The 20,302-nt window shown below is 41.4% G+C and overlaps 1 protein-coding gene across 2 annotated transcripts in view; it reads right to left on the reverse strand.

The window, feature by feature from the left end:
* Positions 1–20,302, reverse strand: part of Frmpd2 (FERM and PDZ domain containing 2) — a 135,405-nt gene that overhangs the window by 89,856 nt on the left and 25,247 nt on the right. The window contains exons 2-5 of one of the 2 annotated variants that reach the window (XM_046446775.2): positions 11,215–11,340; positions 9,033–9,190; positions 4,443–4,508; positions 2,019–2,210 (exon numbers count right to left, since the gene is read on the reverse strand). In XM_046446775.2, the coding sequence (XP_046302731.1) occupies positions 2,019–2,210; positions 4,443–4,508; positions 9,033–9,190; positions 11,215–11,340 (542 nt within the window). Of the gene's footprint in view, positions 1–2,018; positions 2,211–4,442; positions 4,509–9,032; positions 9,191–10,626; positions 10,676–11,214; positions 11,341–20,302 lie in introns of those variants that run through there. The other variant, XM_046446776.2, reaches the window with a different exon arrangement.

Here is a 20,302-nt window from a genome sequence, read left to right on the forward strand (position 1 = left end):
AAAAATACCTACAAATAACACAGCATTAGTGGAATGTAATTGAAGATTTTAGGGTGAACTCATTTTTAGTATAAAACTAACTAAAAACTCAAAAAGTCTTCTGACATAATTAGCAGAAGCCACATGTTCATGTGCAGGAGAAAAGGGGTCCAAGACAAATGAATGACAGTAGAGGGGGCAGAGAGAGAAGAGGGGAGGGGAGGGGAGGGGAGGGGAGGGGGGATAGTAGAGGATAGGAAAGGCAGCGGAATACAGCAGACACTAGTATGGCAATATGTAAATCAATGGATGTGTAACTGATGTGATTCTGCAATCTGTATATGGGGTAAAAATGGGAGCTCATAACCCACTTGAATCAAAGGGTGAAATATGATATATCAAGAACTATGTAATGTTTTGAATAACCAACAATAAAAAATTTAAAAAAAAAGAAATAAGGGTAGTGAAAGTGGGTATCCAATTCAAGTTCCTGACCTCAATCTCCATGAAAATGGGCACGCTTCTATAATTTCTCCATTAAGCATTTGGCAAGATTTCAGGGAGCCAAGTAGATTTCAGAGTGTAAAACAGTGGCAAGACATTTCCTCTACCATTATTTCAGTGAAAGCTTTTTATTAAAAAATGTATGTTGACCTTATCAAATATACTGTAGGCAAGAATTATTCTAATAATATGCTTGTCTCCTTTTGACCAATTAAAACTCTGATTTGGTGGAATAAATTGTCCAACAGGAAAAAAAAGAAAAGGGGTCCAAGAAGGATGCTAGGATGGAAGAGGCTTTTACTGACTGACTTGACTGTGCCCTATTCAGCTGTCCCTTCATCTCCCTACATTAACCTATATGAACAACATGACCCTTACATTAACCTTGGTCTGGGCTCCAACTTGTCCCTGGACAAGTGCAGCTGCCCAGCTGGTCTCTAGCTTAGCCTTCCCGAACTTCATCTATCGTGAAAACTTCCTTACAAATCCAGGCATGGTGATGCACACTACTGATCCCAGCTACTCAGGAGGCCACGGTTAGAGAAATGAGCTCAAGGCCAACCTGGGGCAAGGTGGTGAGGGCTCATCTGGAAGAAAGAAAAAGGAAGGAAAGAAGAAGGAAGGAAAGATAGAAGAAAGAAAGGAACCCAGCCATCCTTGTTACACTTTGTACCATGAGTACATCACTTGCTCCATCCTGCTTGATCTCTACCCTGGCTTCAAGGAGAACCAACTTCTAGGTGCCATTCCTGCCCTGGAGCTCCCCAGGGGGACAGGTGGATGCTATCTTCAGCTGAGTCCACTTCCTTGTTCACCTTGTGCCAATCCCACTGACTTCCCATCACTACCCTCTCCTAGGAACATTTTCCCAATAAATAACTTGCACAGAAATCCCAGTCTCTGGATTAGCTTGAAGGGAATAAGCCAGATACTGCCATGTGCCAGGCCCCTAGCTGGACACTGGGGATGGACAAGGCATCAAGCAGCACAGTCAGACAAGGGTAGCAAAGGGGCTTCCCCAGGAATAAGATCACAGAGGGAGGGTGTGGTCAAGGTCAGATGAGGCTGAGTTGTATTTTAATAAGAGACCTGAATCACAGGTCATAAGCATGATTGTTTTATGCAAAGAGGCACTTAAAAGATTTCAAGGGCCTCAGTCATGTTAGGAATTAGGGCCTGCCTGAGGGTTTCATCAGAACCACCCAATAGAATTGCAATGACCAATGATGAAAATGTTCTAGATCTGCCCTGTCCAATAGGGTAATCACCAGCTACATGTGGCAACTGAGCACTTGACATATAGCAAGTGTGACTGAAGAACTTTTTTCTTTTTTTTTTTTTTTTTTTTTGCAATTCTAGGGATTAAACCAAGAGCTTTCACATATTAGGCAAGCACTCTGCCACTAGCCACATACCCAGACCCTTGAATCTTTAATTTTGTTTCATTTTAATTAATTATAATTTAACTAATTTAAATTTCAACCACCACACATGGCTAGTGGCTACCAGGTTGAAAATGTCAGGTCTATACTGACCTCAGAGATGGTTCCCAGAACCAGGCCCACCAGTCGTCTGATGTGGAGACGGGCAGGGGCTGGGCACACAGCCACTTCTTCCTGATGGACTCGACAAGCTTCCAGAACTGACTGTAGTGGCCGCCGCCTGCTGGGCTGGTCTTCACACATGGTCAGAAGGATGGAGTGCAAGGGCTCATGGAGCTGCAAGGGCTGCAGAGCATACAGGGTAGTGAGAAGCATAGCACAGCTAGAGCAGCTGCTGCTGAGCAATACTGTGTCAGGTGTGCCCAGGGGACTAATGGAAAAGGATGCCTTCATTACCACCAGAGCAGGTGCCTGCTCCTTCTGAGAGCTTAGGTGAACACGAGATTCTTCACCGAGGCCACATGATGCAGAGTAGTTATCTCTGCCTCCATTGTGCAAAGTGTGCTGCTCTTTAATCTCAGATATGCTTCAGCCTGACATGTGCTTAGAATACTGGTGAAAAACAGGTGCTGGACATGATGGAGTTACACCTGTGCCAAGCACCCTGGATCAGACCAGAGATCAGTCTTTCACTCATGGTCACCTGGGCAGCCTGACTAATTATTCAGGTAAGACTCAAGTCCTTTCCCCTAGATCTTGAACTCCAGGAGCCTATAAACATTGGAGTCACAGGCAGCAGCACATGTGCTCAGTCATTGTTGGTTGAACTTTATGCCACAGGCACATGTCAAGCAAAAGAAAAGCTAAGTCTCTTATAACCACTTCCATCATGCATTGAAGTGACCACCATTTATATGAGGAAGGCCTCAAATTCAGATTCAATCTCTGACTGTTAGGGGGTATCGCTCAGTGGCAGAATATTTCCTAACCTATATGAAACCCTAGGTTCCATTCACAGCACTGCAAATCATCATCACCATCATCATTATCATCATCATCATCATCATCATGAATAACAACATCATTTGACTGCTTCTCCCACTCCAACCACACTGAAAGTCATTTGGCAGAAAGGATGCAATGCCATGTCAGGAAGGGAGCATCCTCTGAGGTGCCATCTTCAAGGGAAGCCAGGCTACCAAGTTTTATACTCACACAGCAAATTGGAGGTCTCTGTGTGTCTGAAACTGGACAGTATTCGAGATGGTCCCTACTTTCAAGATCAAATTCCAATAAGAAAAATCATTACTTAAAGAGATGAGGGCAGCACAGAATAATAAAAGCTTGGCCTGGGGAAGAACAGAACTGTGATAACACAGAGACAGGGACCTGACCCAGACTGATACCAGAGTGTCCACAGGGATTCATTACAAGGAAAGTGGGGAGTGAGCTGTGTACAGAAGGAGCAGTGTGGGCATGGGCACAGAGGTGCCCACTGTCTGAAAGCAAGGGGCCATGGGCAGCATCAGGGCCTGTGGCAAAATGACAATGTGGGACCTCTTGATCCAAATTATTAAGACTTTCAAGATGGTGATAGCACAGCATTAAATCTAGCACAGCACCACATTCATACACCCATGGAGCTAATCCTGAGGAGTGAGGAGAACCAGAGAAGAATTGTTCAGGTAGAAGCCCAGTTCTGGCCTCCATGTGGGTCCTGCTGAGAGGCTAGATGTAATCTTTGGGTATCCTGGAGATACCAAATATTTCATGAAAGAAGGGTTGTGAAGAGGCTCTGTTTACAAAAGAGCACCAGGAATCACTAGGATTTGGGATTGGAGAGGGCAAGGGTGGGAGGGAGGGAGGAAGGAAGGAAGAAAGGAAGTAAAGCAGGAAGAAAGGAGAATTGGAGGAAGGAAGGGAAGGGAAAAGAAGTAAAGGAGGGAGGGAAGGAAAAAGGAAAGGAAACAGGGGTGGTATCATCCATACAGGTTCTCCAGCACATGCTCTTGTAGCACTAGTTTCTAAGGAATTCTTACAGTGTCAGGTGAAAATTTACAAAAACACAACTATTATAAAATGCCACCTTAAACAAAGTTTATAAGGCTCTATGCCTTAAGCCTTCTCATAGTCTTTAATAAACTACTCTGAAAAAAAATCTTTGAGAGACGTTGCAGGAAGCATTTTCCACATTTGATGAGCAGGGAACCTTTTTGCAGGAAAGCATCTCACTTCAGGAAGGGCTTTTAGTACATAACTAAATGAATAAATATATAACTGTATCTTCAGTGTCTGTAAAATCCTCTAGTTTATGTCTTCCTCTGAGTGGAGATAGCAAATAAATCTCATCTTCTCCACCAGTCCAAACTTGTATCTGACTCAAGTGTATCTGAGGTTATTTCTGGACTTTCTAGCAAGAAGGAGATGCAGTGTGATCAATTGGCAATGCCTGCCTGGGACATAGGAGGAAAGAGTGACAGCACCCATGCTCAACAGCTGTGGACCCTGCCCAGGAACACCACCAAATTAATCCAAAGACATGACCTGGAAAGACTTGGGGCATTGTTATATACACACCTGGTTTGGTGGGACATGAAACCCTGCTGTCCAGTAGAGAGTCATTCCTAAAGAATAGACATGCATCTGCCCAAAAGAAAAGCATGTGATTAGTTTTCAATCATCTCTGCTATTCTAAGGTCCTGCAAGCCAAATACAATTTAATTTTTGCATATACACATGCTGTGTTCTAGCTGGCCCAATACCATCTGTACTTCCTTTTCTGCTTCCTACACTAGAGGCTATCAAGCCAGAATTTTGCTTTCTAGCAATAACTACAACACCAAATTTTGGCAAAAGATGTAAGGGAAGTATATTAAGGGGCTTCCAAAAAGATTTTTTTTTTGCTGTTTTACTAACAAGTATATATGACTGGTTCCACACTTTCTACCTTGTTTCTGCCTTGAACACTGATGTGATACATGGAATCATAGCAACCATCTTGTGACTATGAGGAAACAGGCATAAGAACAAAAAGCCAGCAGATTAGGGTAAAATGGAAATATACAGACTGAATCCTTGATGGCATGACTGAGTTGTTGACCAGTCCCTAGACTTGTTAAGTAACTAATAAGTATATCTGTGGCTCTAGCCATTATATTTTAAGCTGTTTCTTATAGCCAAACCTATCAATACATGACATATTATACACCATGCTGATTAAAACGCACCATATCTTGTCAAAAAGAAACATTGTATATTGGAAAGAACATTTTCTGATTTCTCTGAGCCTATTTTTTATCTGTAAATCAAATATTCTGCCTCAATACTCATGAGGATCAAGTAACAAGTTCTTGGAGACAATAACAATAATTGCCATTCTCATTATTGTTTTTATTGAACACGGAGCATTCACAATATAGCAAGCCCTATTAAATATTTCATTTATATAATTTTTTTATTCCTCACAACAATGCTTTGAGGTAGGTATTTAATTGTCCCCATTTTACAGAGGAGAAAACTAAAGCAAAGGCAAGCTAGTAAATTTGCCCAAATAAGACTCAAACCTGGACTTGAAGCCAGGTACCAGAGCTCCTGCCCTGAGCCACCATAGAGCTGTCACCTCCTAATCATAGTAGTCCTGAATGACTTCATTTTTATAGTGGGGCTTCTATTATAATTGACAAGGCCATTTGCCCCTTTTCTTTTCTTTTTTTTTTTTGTCTATGGAATCAGTTTATCCTGGGTAACAAATCAAAAACAAGTACTTATTTCTTTTTTTTATTATTAGTTGTTCAAAACATTACATAGCTCTTGACATATCATATTTCATACATTTGATCTTTTCTAAGGAAAAGGTTTAGGGGCCTTTGGAGAAGGGACATTGAAGGACACGAAACACGGCATGTGAAAACACAGTTGCTTAAGCAGCCCACTGGTCTAACAGTGGTTTTGGTTTTCCACATGACAAGGTCAAGATGTGTGTTCCATGTCATCTGGGCTGATTAGCTCTTGTCTTTGAAACTGAACCGTTAACCCAGCCACCAGCCCTGGGATGAATGAGACTAGATAACATTCAGGGAAGTTCACAAGTTATACTCATTCCCAGGGAAATAACCGTAAAAGCAGACATGGGAATAGCACCCTGAGCACAGCCAGAGGCCCTGATCAAACCTGGGAACTTTCCTGGATTCTAAGGGCTCTGTCCTGAGTGCCCTAGGGCCAAGCCAGGCCACAGTGAAAACAGGGTACATCCCAAATATTAAATCCAGCCCACTGGTAGGCGCTGACTGCAGAAAGGCAGCAAGACAGATTTTGAAAACAACTCCTGACTCAGTGGGAAAGAACACCATGACTGACTGGTAACATCTGCCATGCACACAGGAGGCGTAATGACAGCAAAGGTGATTTGTAGTTAGACACTTGCCCACATCTTCCACCTATACCTGAGTTAAGACTCCAAGCAGTGAGGGAAATAGCTCAGTGTACTGGTCAGAGAGGGATATTAGTCAAAGAGAGGAGTCCCTGTACATTGTCCTAACCTTAGAGCAGGACCCAGGATAGGAAGAGGATTTCAGGCACAGCCATTCCTGGGGACACTCTCCTGAATGTCCATCCCACCCTTCACAGACCTGTGCAAGTTGGATAAAGAGAGAGCTGAGTGATGCATGTGGGATAGTGGGTATCAGAACTGAGCTTTAGGGATCCTATAAGAGATCAACGACCAGGTAACGCTGCCTCTTGGCCTAAGTAACAGTGCTTGAGTCTTCTGGTCCTTTAAGGCATACACCATGTGTCATGCTTAGAGGTCAAGCAACCAACCAAAATAGCTGTCTGGCTCCTTCAGAACTTAGTCCTTCCCCACACTGGCCCTTGTCCAGTTCAACTGGCCCTTCTCTGCCTGACCCAGACTCTGAGTCACATATACATACCCAGTTCTGAGCTTGCTCTATTCGTTTAGCCTAGGGGCTCATGGAGGAAATTGTGCAGGAGGGATAGCATGTGTTTCTCTAGTTCAAGGGCAGAAGAGTGACTAGACCTTCCCAAGACACTCAGTGGAGGCCAAACTGAAGTTGGGAAGGCAGTACCTGTGCTTCACCAGGGAGCCCTGAGAGGGACAGGGAAGCACCCCGGGAGCAGTCAAAAAACTGTTTTAACTCAGGTCCTTTAGAAAGCAGGGCACTGACACTTCATACTGAAGCTGTCATCCCAGGGCAATGAGAGTGAGAGAAAAAAGGAGCAGGGAAGCAAGGGCAGATGCAGCTTTACCATGCTGACCACAGAGCCAGCAGGAAGTTCCTGGAGAAGCAGCATTTCCAGATATGCATTTTTCCCATGAAAGAATAGCAGGAAGTGCTGCAGACTTGGCTTCCTGGATCTCAGGACTTCTCTGGAAGTTGTGCCTGGCTCCTGGACATTTCAGACTGCCTGGCACTTCTCTTTACCGGTGGCTCAGAAAGCCAGATCCCAGGGCTGAGCATGTCATATCTTAGCAAGTCCATAGCATAGGAGAAGAACTGGCATGTGTGGATCCTGGACCAAGCAGAAGAAATCTGAGCGGCACCCAAGTTTGTGTCTGACCCAGGTATCTAGTGATTCACCCCTGGGATGCTAGCAGTTCAGGGAAAGGTATATGTGCCAGAAGTACAGGGACAACTGCTGATGGGGTGACAGAGCCAGGGTTATTACAATGGTGATGTTTTCACTGCAGTAATATGAATAGGAGACACATGGACTCTGACACACCAAACCTGGAAGCCACTGAGGCCACATTCTCTTCTTCTTGGAGCCCAAAAGAAAAGCATCTCCAGTTCCAGCATGGCTCCTGAGAGGAGCACCATTTCTAGATCTGCACATTTCCCATGAAAGAACATGGAAGAAAGAATAGAAGTGGTACCTTAAACACCTACTATGCCCTGCCCAGTGCTGTGTGTCTGCCTTATATCATTCTCACTTTGATTTTCTTTTTTTTTTTTTAATTGAAACTACTGTCTACTGGAAATTTTTGCAGTTCAGAAGGAAAACATGTTCCCTGTTGGAAAGCCAAAAATCTCCATTGATATTGCCATCCAGAAATAATCCCTCCAGACAACTTGGTGGTGCATGTGTTTTAGAACTTCCTCTCTTCTCTCTCTCTCTTTTTTTTTCTCTCTGCAAACTTGGATCACATTGTGTATGCATATATCAATGCATATATTGAATTTATTTCCAAGTCATTGAATACACTTCTACAGCAGTCTCATTTTAATGCTTATTCTCATATCCGCTCTCAACTGATCGTTCATCTTGTTTCCAACTTTTAACTGATGTCAACAACACAATGCTGAATATTGCTACAGCCGAATCTATCTTTACTTATGCCTGAGGATTCCTAGTTGGGGACTTGGGTCATTTATTTTTCTGTTCTTTCTTCATGCTGCCAGTGGTAACAACAGACAGACCTTTTACTCCTATCTTTTGGGGTGCTTCGTTTTGAATGTTGATAATAGCCAGATCGTCTAAGTCATATTACTCCACTATACAGATATAGAAACTTGGGCTCTACAAATTTGACTTGCCCCTACCCAAGAGCTGGCAAAAAAAAAAAAAAAAAAACCTGAGAACAACATTCTTTAAATCTACTTGTGTTAGTTAGCTTTTTGTCACTGGGACAAAAATACTTGGCAAGGACACTTAAAAGAGGAAACGTTTATTTTGTCTCACAGTTTTAGAGGTTCAGTCCGTGGTGGGCCAGCTCCATTGCTCAGGACCCAAAGTGAGGCAGTACATCATAAAGGAAGGGCATGGTGGAGGGGTGCTGCTGTGTTGATGGCAGCCAGAAAGTAGAGCAAGGAAAGAAAGGGGCCACAGAGAAGATGCATCCTTCCAGGGCACATCCCCAGTGACCCACCTCCTCCAGATATGCCCACCTGCCTACAGTGACCACCCAGTTAGTCCCTAGGATGGATTGATGAGGTCTCATCCCTCATAATCTAATAATTTCACCTCTGAATAGTCCTGCATTAACAGAGGCATCTTTGGGAACAGCTAATATCCAAACCATTAATACCCACTCTGCCTCAAGGTAGAATCAGGCGCCTCAGGATGAACTGGGAACAGGGAGTACTGCCCAGTAACAGGCCTTTCCCAGGGGACAGGAGACAGGTACTATAGAGAGGCCACACATCTTACCTGTGACACATCAAGCATCTCATCCTCACCTTGCCCCTGTAGCAACTCAGGGGCCTTGAAAGGAGCAGCTTCTATGTGAGAAACACGGTCTTGGAAAGAAAGACTTCCAGTTGCGGAAAGCAGGGCTGACCAGGGGCAAACCACATAATCCGAGGAATCTGAAAGCAAGTCAGCGATAGGGGTATAGAGAAAGGGCCACCATCTGGAGAGCCAGCTGTGGGACTGTGTCTGGTAGGTGCCTAGAAGTAACTGTCTCTAGGGTAGACCATGAGCAAGACCCCAGGGAGACACAGAACTGAATTAATTCAATTCTTCTGAAAGGGAGCATCGATTACAAAAGATGGCTATAACCATGGCCAGGAATTGAGCACCTGCAACCAAATTCGTCAGTGGACTGAGAGTTTCAAAGCAAAAGATAAAAAAAGGTCAAGTCCTACTGGAAATTGGCACAAGCCTGAATTCTCTGCAGCCAGACCAGAACCCAAGGCAGCTGGTCTTCTGGGAGCTCTGAATCTGTTTGTCAAAACCTCTAGGGCAAGGAAGAGACAGTGAGGCCTCAGGAAGAAGATGAATCCAAAGGCACAAGTTAACAGCCTCCATCTACCTGCCCAGACTGGAACAGTCTCTGGCATGGAGTATGTGCAGTAACATGGGCTGACAGCCTCTGCTGCATGCACTGCAGCTGCCAAGCATGTGGGACTGATGAACTGACAGCAGAGTATGGGCTCTCAGTGTTTGTTTCAGTTACCAATTTAATGCCTCACAGCTCCAAATTCATTCTTCCATACACAAATTCTTCCCTTACACAAATCTCCTAATATTTAGAGCACCATGACAACCTTCTCAGTAGAGGAGACAGGAGAGTCATCACAGGACACTAGTGCTCTCCTTCTGTTGGCTATGGTCAGCAGTGGTATGGGCATGTGACCACCAGATGATGGCACAGTCCTGGACTCAGGCCCAGGACAACAAGGTCCCTTGGTCACTCTCAAGGCCTAACCTTGCCACATGATCCCCTTCTCTTTAACTTATCTATACAAATGGTGCAGGCTCATTCTCTCCTGCCCACAAGGGATTCCTGCTTACCTGAGCCTGCCATCACCCCAACCTTCCACTCCCTCTGCCACAATTGGCAATTGCCTGTTCCCCACCTGAGCCATGACTACAGACCAATCCCAACTAAGCAAGCCAGTGAACTTCATCATCATGATCTGCAAGCACAGCTCCCCCAGCAGGTCCGAAACCCAACCTGGGGACAGAACTTACCTTCAAAGTCTGTTCCTCACTGGGTACCTATCTCAGTCTGAGGGCACCATGAATAATTTTCTTCTTTCAGTTACTCTTATATATCTTTCAGTAACTCTTAATAACCTCCCCTATTTAGACCAAGTGCGTGTTCTGTCTTCCGGAAGGACACAGGACTATTACACCATCTGACAGAGTATAGGGGTATCCAGAGTGACTATCCTCCGCTTCCCATCTCTAGTTGTGCCCAAATAACCCAAGAGATGGAAGAGGGCCAGCTTTTTCACCACTGTGACCAAAAGTCCTAACAAAAACAACATATAATAGGAAAAGTTTATTTGGGGCTCACAGTTTCAGAGGCATCAGTCCATAAATGGCCAACTCCATTGCTCTGGGCCCGAGATAAAGCAAAACATCATGTCGTAAAGGTGAGAAGGAGGAAAGCAGCTCAGGACTTGAGAATCAGGAAGCAGAGAGAGAACTCTGCCCACCAAGAACAAAATACATGCCCCAAAGGCCCATCCCCAATGACCCACCTCCTCCACCCACTCCCTACCTGCCTCAGTTAATCCTTATTAGTGGATTAATGTACTGATTAGGTTAAAACTCTCACAATCCAATCACTTCACCTCTAAACTTTCTTGCATTGTCTCACACATGAGCTTTTGGGGGGACACCTCATGTCTAAACCATAAGAGGCCTACATTGCTCCAGCCAGCACCTCCCTAAGCACTATGTAAGTACCAAGGCAGAAGCAAGGCCTTCTGACTCTGCCACATGGCATGGGTCTCCCAACGTAGCTGTGTGGAAGGTGCCATTTGCCTACTCATTTTAATACTTCAAACTAATAATTAATTGAGAAGCAGCAGCCAAAAATATGCTTGTATGGGAAGCTTCACTTTCAGTTCCCTGAGGCTTCACTGCCCCAAACTCTTACCATTGTGAAGGTCTTCCAGGAGCCGCTCAGCAGCCAGTGACAAGAGGGACCAGAGTTCTTCCTCAGACAGAGCTTCGCCCCTGACCTGCAGGGCACTGGCCAGTGTCACAGAAGCCAGGCTCATGCCTGCAAAGACACACATGTGGTAGAGACCCAGCAATGTCCACGAGCACATCTGGGCCAGCACTTGTGACTCCAGCCCCTCTGAAGTACATGGATGCCATATTTTCATCACCTGCATCCCCAGGTCAGGGTACAAGGCCAAGGCTACTTGAGAAGTGAAAGGAATGTTCACTGAGGGGCTGGCCCAGATGCTGGTGGTGAATGAGTGAATAGACAAATCAACTTCTAAGCCAAAGGTTAAGTAAATGAATGAATGAATGAATGAACAAGTGAACCATGACAGGAACCCCTCCTCAGGGAGAGTTCCCTATGCAGGAGAGGAGTGTGGGGGCCTGTGGGGGCATTCATTGTCTACTCTCCTTCTCTGTCTGAGAAAGTAGGTTAACAACCATTTTTGCCTCCAACACATGATTCATGTCTTTCATCTCTAGCTGCCACATGCAGAGTTGGATTTGGCCCCAGCACCAGCCCTTTTGCCAGCACCTGCCTGAAGAGCAGGCAAGAATCCCTAGAAGGAAGACCGAGCTCCATGTTTCAGGAAGGGCAGACATGCAGAGACACTGCAGGAGCAGGCAGGAGGGCTGGGCTTCTATTCCCTCTCTTCTGAGAAGCATTCCTTTAAACCAAAGTTGACATTTCAGTGTCTATCCCTGCCCCCACCCCATGCACAAAGCCACCCCCTACTAATCTCCAGAGCCAGTGACAGCAGGAAGAGGCCAGGCAGGCTTTTCCTAATCTATTCACGTCACAGAGCTTTTTCTACAACCAGAGCTTAGGGAGGAAGGGGGTGTGCTGGGCTGGGGCCGGGGGAGCCCAGCACAGCACCCCCCCCATCTCTCCATGGGCACTAAGCCAAGCTGTCCACTCACCAGCTGCTCAGCTTATCTGAGAAGAGAGACAGGTTTCTAGAGAACAAGCCCAGCTCTTATATCTCTACCTGGGGGCAGGAAAGGAGCTGCCTTGTCCTTAAGAAGACCTACTTGGAAACTGTTATTTATGAGAAAGTGTCTGTGAAGGGGCGGCTGTTGCTTCCATTTACAGGCAGTCCAAGTAACCAGGTAAACATTCACTGTGGGGAACTTGCCAGTCACCCTGATTTGGTTTCTGCACACTGTATCCGTACATGGAAATCCCACTGTGCCCCATAAATATGTACAATTACTATGTATAATTTAAATTTTTTCTCAAGTGATGGATTCAAAGCTCAAGTCCAGGCCCTCTGTTTCCTTCTCTCTTCTTTTCCTTTCCTCCTCCTTTTTCACAAACTTGCTTGTGACTTATGGACTAAGCATCACATTTGGCCATATTTTTCTAACTTTCTACCATGACAATGAAATGCTACTCATTAAAGATAAAAAAGAAACAGGAGAAGACTGATTCTCAGACAGAAAATCTCTGAATCCCAATCTAAAATAGGGAAGCAGGCAGGCAGCAGGGGGAGGGGGGGAGGAGTTCCAATCACATTAAGATAAGAAGGAAAAGAATGCATTGAACAGCTTCTAGGCTGGCATGGCTATCTGAGACCATCATTTCAAAGCAGTCATTCAGTGGAGGAAGGATGGCCTTTTCAAGAAATAGTGTTGGGTCCACTGTGAAAAATATTGAACATTGGCCTAAACCTCACACTACAAAAAAAAAAAACAAAAAACTGTTAGATCAAAATGGGTCATAGATTTAATATTGAACATAAAACCATAAACTTTAAGAAACAAATGGGAGAAAATATTCAGAACCTAAAACTAGGCAGAAGGTTTTTATTTGACACCCAAAGCACAATCTATATAAAGATATCCAATTCATAAATTGGACCTCATCAAAATTCAGTTTTTGCTCTGAGAAATACCCAGTACAGGGATTTAAAAAAAAAAAAAAACTATGGGCTAGGAGAAAATATTTGAAAATCACCAATCTGAAAAAGTACACATACTTAAATTTTTTTAAAACTTTTAAAACTCAATAAGAAAATAGCTATTCAATTAGAAAATGATATGCGAATGACAAATTTGGGCCATGAATATATATTAAACATTATCAGACATTAGGGACATGCAAATTAAAACCACAATGACATGATACTAAAACCTATCAGAAGTACTAAAATCAAAATTTCTAACAACTCCACATGCTGATAAACATGTGTAGAAGTACTCACAAATTGCTGGTGAGAATGTGAAATGGTCCAGCTACTCTGAAAATCAGTTTGGCAGTATCTTATAAAATTATATATGCTAGTACTATATAATTCAGCAGTAGTATCCATGCATTTATACCAAAGAAATAGAAATTTATGTTCACACAAATATCTATCCATGAGTTGGCTTAGCCAGTCGCCTTGGAAAATGAAGTATTAACTACTAAACTTGAACATGCATGTTAAACAAACACAAGTAAAGTACTACCCTAAGTGTGCATGCTCTTTTCCAGGACTCTCAGGCTAGGGAGTTGCAGTGGCCTACGTGGCCATGGACACATGATGCTGTGTGTGCACACGCACACACATGTATATGTGAAGTGTCTTAGTTTGCTGTGTCTGCTGCTTCAATAGATAAATCTGTGTAGCATACACTAATATTACCTCTTGAATAACCACAGTAGAGCAGAAGAATAAGACTTTGTCTATCATAAATTTATGTACAATCTTTTAAAATAAAACAAGTGAAAATGAGGACTTACAGATATTGAACATAATATGATCAACAATTTCAATGCAAATAAAAATGAAAAGGAGGGGCAATGTATATCTGTGTGTGTGTGTGTATATATATATATATATTCACAGTTTACTACAGGCCAAGTAGAGGCAAATGAAAAACATATATTTTGTAAAGAGGGCTGAAATAGTACTTAACATAAAACAAGTAGTAGCTTTTATAATTATTATAATTATTATGTGTACTAACCCAGTATTCATAGATAATTAATATACTATACTAGAATATTACTAAGGTTATTATAGATCATTTTTGGATCCTAAAAACTTTAGCTTCAACAAACCAACATGTTGGATTTTTCTTATATACTAGCCAGCCAACAAGGATTGGTTGAATGAGATTTCTGTCTTTATTTTTTTTAATTTTAGAACATATATACACAAAAATATGCTTAGCACCCTGCTCAAAAAAAATTTTAGGGCTGAGGATATAGCTCAGTTGGTAGAATGCACAGAAAGAAAGAAAGAAAGAAATTTAACTGCATTGTAGATTTGGCCTCTGCTATGGTTTGAATATGATTTGTTTCTGCTGAAACTTACATTGAAATTTGGTTGTCAATGCAGCAGTGTTGGGATATGGAGGCTTTAAGAGGGATTAATGTCTTTATTACAAGACTGGGTTAGTTCTTGTGGGAATGGATCACTTTTCAAAAGAGTGGATTATTGTAAAGTGGGTCAGCTCCTCTGTCCTCTTCCTCTTGTCCATATTTATCCATTTGCCTTTCTGTTTTCTTCCATGAGGCCAAGAGCCAAGCAAATGCCACAAACATGCTCTTGGACCTCCAAAATCACAAGCTAAAATAATCCTTTTTTATTTCAAATTATCCAATTTCAGGTATTCTGATATATCTGTGGACAGTGGACTAAGACAACCTTAAAATTCAAACATTGTACCTGTCACAAAAAGGACATAGCCCCAACAAAGGGACATATTGAATTGCATCAAAAACACCAATGCAAAATCCAAATCAGAGAAAATTTTCAAGTCAAACAAGTGGGTTGCTCAGGAAAAAAAAAAAAAAAAGAAAATTTTAAGAAAAAGAGGACAAATTATATATTGGCAAGACATAATAATTATAACTATATATGCCCCAAACAATGGAGCATCTATATACATCAAACAAACCTTCTCAATTTCAAGAGTCAAATAAACCACAATACAATAATACTGGGTGACTTTAACACACATCTCTCACTACTGGACAGATCTCCCAAACAAAAACTAAATAAGGAAACCATAGAACTAAATAATACAATCAATAATTTAGACTTAACCAACATATATAGAATATTTCATCCATCAATAAGTGAATATACTTTCTTCTAGGCAGCACATGGCTTTTTCTCTAAAATAGACTGTATCTTATACCACAAAGCAACTCTTTTAGTAAAAATCAAAAAAAAAAAAAGACTTAATAGCCTGCATTCTATCAGATCATAATGGAATGAAATTAGAAATCAATGATAAAATCAAAAATAGAAACTACTCTAACAAATGGAGACTAAATAATATGCTACTGAATGATGAATACATAGTAGAAGAAATAAAAATAAAAAAAAATTCTTAGAGGTAAGTGAGAACACCGATACCACATAGCAAAATCTCTGGAACACTATGAAGGGAATATTAAGAGGAAAGTTTATTGCATTGAGCTCATTCATTAAAAGAATAAAAAGTTAGCAAATAAATGACCTAACATTATATCTCAAAGCCCTAGAAAATCAACACCAAAAGCCGTAGAAGACAGGTAATAATTAAAATCAGAACTGACATCAACAAAATTGAAAGAAAAGAAACAATTAAAAAAACTGACAAAACATAAAGTTGGTTCTTTGAAAAAATAAATAAAGTAAATAAACCCTAGCCATGCTAATGAAGAGAAAAAGAAAGAAAACTCAAATTACTAAAATTCATGATGAAAAAGGAAATATCACAATGGACATGGCTGAAATAGAGAAGATAATTAGAAACTATTTGAAAATTTATAATCCAATAAAATAGAAAATCTTGAACACATCAACAAATTTCTAGAGACATATGTCTTACCCAAACTGTATGAGGAGGTCATACATGATTTAAACAGATCAATTTCAAGTAATGAATAGAAAACATCATCAAACTATTCCTCAGCATTAAAAAAAGAATAAAATTATAGCATTTGCAGGTAAATGGATGGAGTTGGAAAATATCATGTTAAATGAGATAAGGCAATCCTGAAAAACCAAAGGCCAAATGTTCTCTTTAATAAATGAATGCTGATCCACAATGGGGGGGATGGTGAAAATGGAGGAACTTTAATGGGGCAAAGGGAGGGAGGAGATGGAAGGGTGCATGGGGGCAGGAAAGATGGTGGAATGAGATGGACATCATTACCCTAGGTACATGTATGACTGCACATATGGTGCAATGCTACATTGTGTACAACCAGAAAAATGAAAAGTTGCACTGCAATTGTGTACAATGAATCAAAATGCATTGGATGGATTTGGAGAATATCATGCTAAGCAAAACAAGCCAATCCCAAAAAACCAAAGTCTGAATGTTTTCTCTGATATGGGGATGCTAATTCACAATAACAGGGGGCAGGCACTAGGGAAGAATAAGTAGAGGCAAGTGAAGGGAGGGAGGGGTGTGAATATGGGGATAGGAAGGATAGTAGAATGAAACAGACATTATGACCTTATGTACATCTATGACTGCATGACCCATGTGACTCTACAACATGTATAATCAGAAAATTGTGAAATTATACCCCATTTGATATATGATATATCAAAGTGCATAAATGTATTCTATGATTATGTATAACTAATTAAAGCAAATTTAAATTAAAAAACGAAAAAGTGCTTGCATGCACACGGCCCTGGGTTTGATACCCAGCACCAAAATAAAAAAAGAAAAAGTAAAAGAGGACAGAGGTCATGGGAATACCAGAGTAAGAGCCTTCCAAAGTCCTCCCCTCCATAAATGTGATGATGAAACAAGTGGCACAGCAGACACCATAACAATTAAAACATGTCTATGGTAATTTGCAATCCCATTCTGGAGAATTGTCAATATCTGACCTGTCTGGAAGTTCCTGAAAGTCTCCTCTTAGGACAGTGTTTTATTGGCCAGATTCAGAGCTCTTCCAGCAAGAGCAGACTTTTTCCTGGGCCCATTTCTCAAAAACAATCATCAGCAATTGCTTAATATTGTAGCTGCCCAAGGTGGCAAAAACAACTGGGCAAAAAAACACTAATCAAAAAACTTAAAAGAGGCAGGGGAGAGATGGCCAAGGGCACCTTTAAAAGGCTCTGAAATATCCCTAAGTTCTGGAAAGTCACATTAATGTGTAAAGCTGGTTACATGCATAAGTTTGTACATATGCCCAGGAATAGGTAAAAAGGCCTTAAAATCTTTCCTAGCTGACCATTGGTCTCTGAGTGAATAGTAAGTGGAGTTAAGTGATGGAATGACAAAGCGATGCCCTCACATCCCACAAAGCACCTCAGCAAAGACTGGGAGACATAATGATTCCAGGCATTTAAAGATATTCCTGACCAACCACCATGTGACCATTAAACTAACTGGGCAGAGACTTCAGTACCCATGCATAACAAGGAAGTACATTACAAAGACATTACAGAATTAGTTCAGGACAGTTAACTAAACAAACAGAAACAACTATACAACAAATAGCAACCACAAGAAACCCTGGGGAAAGGCAAGAGGGAAATACCACATTATATTATTTAAAATTCTGATTTTCACAAAGGAGGAAAAGGAGAAGGAGGAGAAGAAGGAGGAGGGAGGAGGAGGAGAAGAAGAAATAAGAAAGGGAAAATCAAATCAGTCAGTAGTCATTGTTCCTAAAAAGGCCCAGATGTTGAACTTACCAGAAAAAGCCTTTGTATTAACTATTTAAAATATGCTCAAATTAATAAAGAAAATCATGTCTAAAGTACTAAAAGAAATATCAAAATGATGTCTCACTAACTAAAGAAGAGCAATAAAGAGAAATTAAAAGGGGCAAGAACCAAAAAGAAAAGAACAATATCTAAAATGAAAAATTTACTAATGGGACTCATTCACTCCAAGGAAAAGAAAAAATATGAAGAAAAAGGAGCAGACGCTCAGAGACCTGTGGGACACCATCAACTTTACTGGGAAATTCCTATGGTAGGAATAGAAATGTTAGAAAGAGAGGAAATTGAGAAAGAATATTGGAAGAACTAACTGCCCAAATCATCCCAAATCCGATGAAAATCATTAATCTACACATCTAAGAAACTACACAAAGTCCAAGTAGGAAAAACTCAAAGAGATCCACAGATTTAACACATCTTAATTAAACCAGGAACAACAAACCAAGGCTACTGAAAGCAGAAGGAAAAAAAAAAAGATGAAAAAGAAGAATCAGAGGAGGAGGAGGAGGAGGAGGAACAGCAGCAACGCAACTCATCACAAATAGGGAGACCTCAATAAGATATAAACCGTTGATTGTCCATCAAAAACCATGGGGACCAAAAGGCAGCCAGGTGATATAATTAAAGAGGCTGGGGAGGGACTGTCAAGAATTCTCCACATCTGCTGCCCTTTGGAGAGGTCTGATTAGAAAGTAACCTATTTGGGTTAACTCTAGGGATTCCACTTCAGCTCACCAGTCCACAAGAAACAAACTGGACTCACAATTGGCACTTATCTCTTTGTACTATTGCAAATAACATTTTTATTATTTTTTATTTTTATTTTGGTACCAGGGTTTGAACCCAGAGCTACTTGACCACTAAGTCACATCGCCAGCCCTTTTTAAATTAATTTTTGTCTTATTTTATTTTTGAGACAGGATCATGCTAAGTTGCTTAGGGCCTTGCCCAGTTGCTGAGACTGGACTTGAACTTGTGGTCCTCCTGCCTCAGCCTTCCAAGCTGCTGGAATTACAGGCATGCACTACCATACCCACCATATTACAAATACCATTTTAGGGCCACTTGACACTCAAATAATGATACAAGCAAACAATTTCAACAAAGCAATCCTTCAAAAATGAAAGAAATGAAATGGGAAAATGTATTGCTAGCAGGGCTGATCTCCAAAAAATACTAAAGGGATCCTTCAGACCAAAATGAATAGACACTGGACAGTCAGATATACATGAAGAAATACAAAACTTGTAAAGGTAATTAAAATTATTTGTAAAAGTAATTTTACATGTGGAGCCCACATGTAAAAGACAATAAGAATTTTGATTACAACCCTCTTTTCTCTTATTAGATTTTTTAAAAAACACCATCTGACATCTAGAAACTGCTCAATCGGCTAAATAAATACCTTTTGGGGTTGTTTAAGCTAAGAGGCCCTTTAGGTTTAAAGTTGCAGTTCTCATTACGGAAGTGTCAAGAACACAGCTTCCCCAACAAATATAAAATTGAAATAGGAATCAGTGACACAATGGACTCATTATCCTTTACATTTAAAAATAAATAGTCATGCTTGTTTCAGCATGGACCCATGTTTCCTCTGCAGAAAGAAGTGTATGCATGTTATGATTTAGAAATGAAGTGTTCCCAAAAAAAACTCATGTGTGACATAGTGCAAGAATTTTCAGAGGTGAAATGATTAGATTATGAGAGGTGTAAACTAATTGAATTACTAAATTGAACTACTAAAAAGATTAACTGGGCGATAACTAGAGGCAGCTAGGGTGTGGCTGGAGAAAGTAGGTTCCTGGAGGTGTGCCTTTGGGGTTTATAGTTTGTCCTTGGTGAGCAGAGTGCTCTCTGCTTTCTGGTTGCTGTGTTCTAAGCTGCTCCACAACGCCTATCCCCTCCACCAAAATTGCCTCATCTTAGGCCCAGATCTATGGAGTCAGCTGACCATGGACTGAACCTCTGAAACTGTGAGCCCTGAATAAATTTTGCCCCTCTATGTTGTTCTTGTCAGGTTTTTTGGTACAGTGAAAAAAAAATCTGACTAAAATATTACATTCTACTTTTCTGCACGAACTCCAGTCTGACTGGCCCCAGAGCTGCAATGGAATGTTGTGATCTTCCCCAAGAGTGAGTTGGTACTAGCAGAGAGCACAGGTGCCTGAGAGCTACCTGAAGCAGCCCTAGCCATAACCCTCCACATCAGCTTCCTTTTGGAGAGGTTCTAGTGGAGAGTACCCCATTTGGGTTCACTCTGGAGACACCACTCCAGCCCACCAGCTCTTGAGAAACAAATTGGACTCACCATTAACACTATCACCTCTTTTTAATATTTCAAATATT

Source organism: Marmota monax, unplaced genomic scaffold, assembly GCF_021218885.2.
Source record: "Marmota monax isolate L192 unplaced genomic scaffold, Marmota_monax_Labrador192_F-V1.1 WCK01_AAM20220418_F8-fsc00207, whole genome shotgun sequence".
NCBI classification, from domain to species: Eukaryota; Metazoa; Chordata; class Mammalia; order Rodentia; family Sciuridae; genus Marmota; species Marmota monax.